This window comes from Pteropus alecto, unplaced genomic scaffold, assembly GCF_000325575.1.
Source record: "Pteropus alecto unplaced genomic scaffold, ASM32557v1 scaffold103, whole genome shotgun sequence".
Lineage (NCBI taxonomy): Eukaryota > Metazoa > Chordata > Mammalia > Chiroptera > Pteropodidae > Pteropus > Pteropus alecto.
Window position 1 is genome coordinate 10,081,229 of NW_006436288.1, and position 4,208 is coordinate 10,085,436.

A 4,208-nucleotide genomic window follows, 5' to 3' on the forward strand; every position below is an offset into this window, starting at 1 on the left:
CGCCGCAGCCGCACCGCCCCCTGCGCCGCCACGAGAATCCAGCCTCATCCTCTTAGGCGCCGGCGAGTCCTCCCCGGGGGGCTCCTGTTTGATGGTGACGCGGCTCGCCCCAGCGCTTTTGCCTTTCTCGCGGTCCGGCCTGGCCTCGGCTTCGCCGCCGTAGCCGCTGTCGGTGTCCGTGTCGTTTTCGGCTGCGAGCTCGGCGCTTGGCTGAGTCCGCTGTATGACCGGAACGCAGTGGGCGAGGGGCTCCAGCTTCTGCCCAGCGCGCTCCAGGCAGGGGGCTGCTGCGGACCCGGCGAAACGAGGGCGCGCCTGTGCCTTTGCTCAGAGGGACCTGTTGAGTCAACAGCTGAGGGGTGGGCAAGAACTGGGTGGCCACCGCGTGCAAGTGGTTGATCAGCTGGATACACCGCGGCTCCCTGGGCGTCCAGCTCTCAAACCGGGAGAGGTATTGCAAGACTTCTTTGGCGCATGTTTGAAATCCCGAGTGGAACGCATCCAAGTCGGACTGAATGGGCGATTTCAGAGATCGCTCCCCTAGGATGAAGAGGGGGTGGGGGTGGAGGACAGAGGAATGGAGGCAAGGAAAAAAAAAAAAACCCCACCGACGTTAAAACATCTGCTTATCACGTGGGCCCTACATTGACTAAAGTGATCTCGGTTTTTCCTCTGTATTCGAGTGATATAATCCACCGGTTGCAAGGGGGTGGGGGTGGTGGCGGGGGTGGAGAGCAGGGGGGCGCTCTACTCCCAGCTGAAAAACTAAAGTGGAGAGAGGGTGCAACCGCCACTTTAAATAAACCACCGACGTTAAAACATCTGCTTATCACGTGGGCCCTACATTGACTAAAGTGATCTCGGTTTTTCCTCTGTATTCGAGTGATATAATCCACCGGTTGCAAGGGGGTGGGGGTGGTGGCGGGGGTGGAGAGCAGGGGGGCGCTCTACTCCCAGCTGAAAAACTAAAGTGGAGAGAGGGTGCAACCGCCACTTTAAATAAAAATCTGATTCCTCTGAGTTGTGCTGAAAGCCTCTAGGATGCTTCGGGAAATGGGCACTTTCCAATGAAGAGAAAATATAAGCAATTTCACAAATGAGAATGAGCCCGTGGGACCACGGAAGTGGGGTGGGGGAAGAGTCCTATCACTGCTCTTCTGTGGGCTTCCAGGCTTCATCAGGGTGGGTTGGCCTCCCAGAACTGACTTACCATTCTGTAAAGCAATTATCTTCTGATGCTGCTGCTCGGTTAAGGCTGTTAAAGCTTTTAAGTGTTTCAAAGTTAATTCCAAGACTACCGCTTTCTCCAGATGCCCCAGAGTCTGCAGTGGTGCAAAAGAGAATGGGGTACTTGGTTACTTAAAAACACATTTGGCTTGATTGGCTCTCCATTCAGCACAGCAACTTAAGCAAACACTTTGAAAGTATTATTCCTATACTTCTTGAGCTTTCCACAAGACAGGTTATAAACGATTTCTTGCCTTCACAGTTGTGAGCACCTACTCTTGAGTTTGTGAGAAACTCTACACTATAGAACAAGTTGTAAGGCATCTGATATTTACATTTATTCTTATATGTCTGGGAGTAGTACCAGGCTATTAACGCCCTTGGAGAGTAGCAAAGAAGGAAAATGTGCATCTTACTGTCAACTTCAGATGTTCAGGCAGTAAATCTTTCAGCTGAGCAATGCATTCATTAATTCGGTCTCTTCGTTTCTTTTCTATTAATCTGTGTGGTAATTTGTAGGTATCCTTAATATATGAGAGTCATGGAAGAGAGAAAACAATAACATAAACATTCATTTACTAGATATAACAATATCCCCTCACCCGCCAAAAAAACACATATGTGATAAACTGCCCAAGGAACCTCTTTCCTCTGGACTGTTCTGAAATGCAATTTAAATTCAGGTATGATGTTTAATCCCCCCTGAGAGTATCCAGCAAACCACTTAAAATTCACAGTTGGGGAAGCTCAAGGGCTGGAATATATTTGCGGGCAGAGCTTAGCTGTGAAATCAATGGCCCTAATTAACTATCCAGGCAGGTTATGGGGGAACATCGGAAACTTACTCTTACCTTGCTATCATCTCGCTTCATGCTCCTTTTGGGTTTGCACATATACAAAGAGGAATAGTCCAGTCTGCAAAACAGAAATCAGCATCAGGCACCCATTCGGGAGGGGCTCTGCCCTCGCCCGCTTCATATCACTTTCTGGAGAAGAGAAAATATCAAACTGAAGCCCAGACAGATATTCTCAAGGGTGCGTGCACCTTACCCTATAAAATCTCTATGTTCCAGTAACTGTCTCTCTTGCAAATGAGGAATTCCTTCGTCCATGTTCAATCGTTGTCCGTTTCCTCTGTTTCGATTTTTGGGGTTCTGTTCTATAATCTGTGGGATGGTAGCTTTGGGAGATCTTGGGGGGATCTGTGCGTCCCCAGTCTCTTTCTCTCTCTCTCCCTCTTCAGTGCAGTGTTGAAAGTGTGAAGCAGTTGGTTCCCCCCCTCCCACCGCGCTCGCTCTCTATAGCACACACACGCACACACACGCACGCACACTCGCGTCGGCCCCACTGCGCTGGTAGTTTGCTCTCACTCCGGGCAGTGTTTGGCCACAGGGCACGCGCGTCGCCGGCCAGACCAGCACCCAGCTCACGTGCGGAACGTACCATCCGCGGTCCAGCCCGGAGGGGGGCGGGGGAGGAGGGGCCAGGCCGGGAGGGGGCGACGAGAGAAGGCTGAGAGGGAGAGCGAACGGCAGGAGGGGGCGGGGACACCTGATCAGGGCCACCGGAAAGGAAAAACAACTTCAGCCAAGCTATTCATCTTCCCAAAGGCGATGCAGTCAGCTGGGGGAGGGGGAGAGGGCGCCGGGGGGTGCGGGGCAGCCAGGGCTTCCTGGTTTCGGAAATGTGACTCCTTCAGTCTGTCCGTCATTACGGCGCAGGAACGTGAACGTGGCTTTTTGCTTTTCCACCGACGGTGTTGTTGGTTTGGACCAGAGAAAGGAAAGAGAAAGAGAATTCGCGATGGACAAACTTCAGTCCTGAAGGAAAATTTGGAGATTTGTTTGCTCACCGCTCAGTGGCCTGGGGAAACCCTTAGGCCCTCGTTGGAGGTTGCCCCAAAGAGGGGCAACTTGAAATCCTCTCCCTGAAAGATTTAAGATAAATGAAATATCACTGGGTCCGAATGTCGCAATCCAAGTGTCTTTTGACGACATAGTGTCCCTGGGCCACCCAAAGTTCCCGCAGCAGCCGGAATTGCGGTGCCACTAATCACAGCAGCAGATGACGACGTTTGGGGCCTCTGGTGCTCTCGGAAGAACGAGGTGGGGAGGGAGGAGGAGAAGAGGGGATAGCACTAGAGGGGCTACCGCAGAAAAGCAATGCAGCATTATCACTAGCCTGCTAAACTCCGCCGCCTCTCAGCCCCTGGGGTGGCGCTGCGTGCTTCCTCTCCACTCCCCCCCGCTCCCCGCCACCCCCCTCCCCCGTGCGATAAGCGACACCGGGAGTGTGCAGAACCCACGTTTACTACCGCTGGCACCTCCAAAGCCTCCCTCCTTAATCCTGTCTCAAACGGGTACCAGCACAGGGCCAGCAACGTGATCCGACCTGCCGTTGCTGCCACATCACTGCGCGGGGAACCCGTGTGCGCGCACGAGCGCGCGCTCGCCTTTTAGCCGCGGCGACAATCTCGGGGAAGCACTAGCCAGCGGTAGCTCGGCCACTTTTCCTCCAGAACCATCCTTGGAGCATGACTCACTGCTAGTGAGAGTTACTGGGAGGTGTCTCTGGCACTGCTGCCCATCACAGCCAGCAGCAAGGGGCCTTGGAGGCCAGGGGCAAGCATGTCCTGCGGGACTCCCAGGTCTCCGACCCCGCTGCCGCTACTCGGGTCTGCCGGAAAGGGGGGTGGTGGGGTGGGATGGAGAAAATATATATTAATTTCCCTGTATATAGATAGCTATAAAACCTAAGGTCTTTCCTTCCTGCACCAAGAGTAAAATTTACGTTCTCCCAAGTTAGCCACGAAACATTCATTATGGCCAGTGGCACGTGAACCAAAGGGAGAAGTATGCCGAATGCACACGCACTGGGGCGCAGCAGGGACTGGGGCCATCGCTACGTGTCCCCTGGCCCGCCCCGCCGGGCGCGGGTTCCGGGGACGGATCTGGGTCGCGGGAAGCGGCGGCTGGGAAGAG

General features: G+C 53.8%; 1 protein-coding gene across 1 annotated transcript in view; it reads right to left on the bottom strand.

Moving 5' to 3' along the window:
- The window catches only part of BHLHE41 (basic helix-loop-helix family member e41), a 5,704-nt gene extending 2,234 nt beyond the window's left edge, over positions 1-3,470 (bottom strand). Inside the window, 6 exon segments of the mRNA XM_025047375.1 lie at positions 4-303; positions 305-540; positions 1,211-1,322; positions 1,644-1,751; positions 2,079-2,142; positions 2,278-3,470. Of these exon segments, the coding sequence (XP_024903143.1) occupies positions 4-303; positions 305-540; positions 1,211-1,322; positions 1,644-1,751; positions 2,079-2,142; positions 2,278-2,339 (882 nt within the window). The 5' untranslated portion in view covers positions 2,340-3,470.
- Between the last annotated feature and the right edge of the window lie 738 nt (positions 3,471-4,208).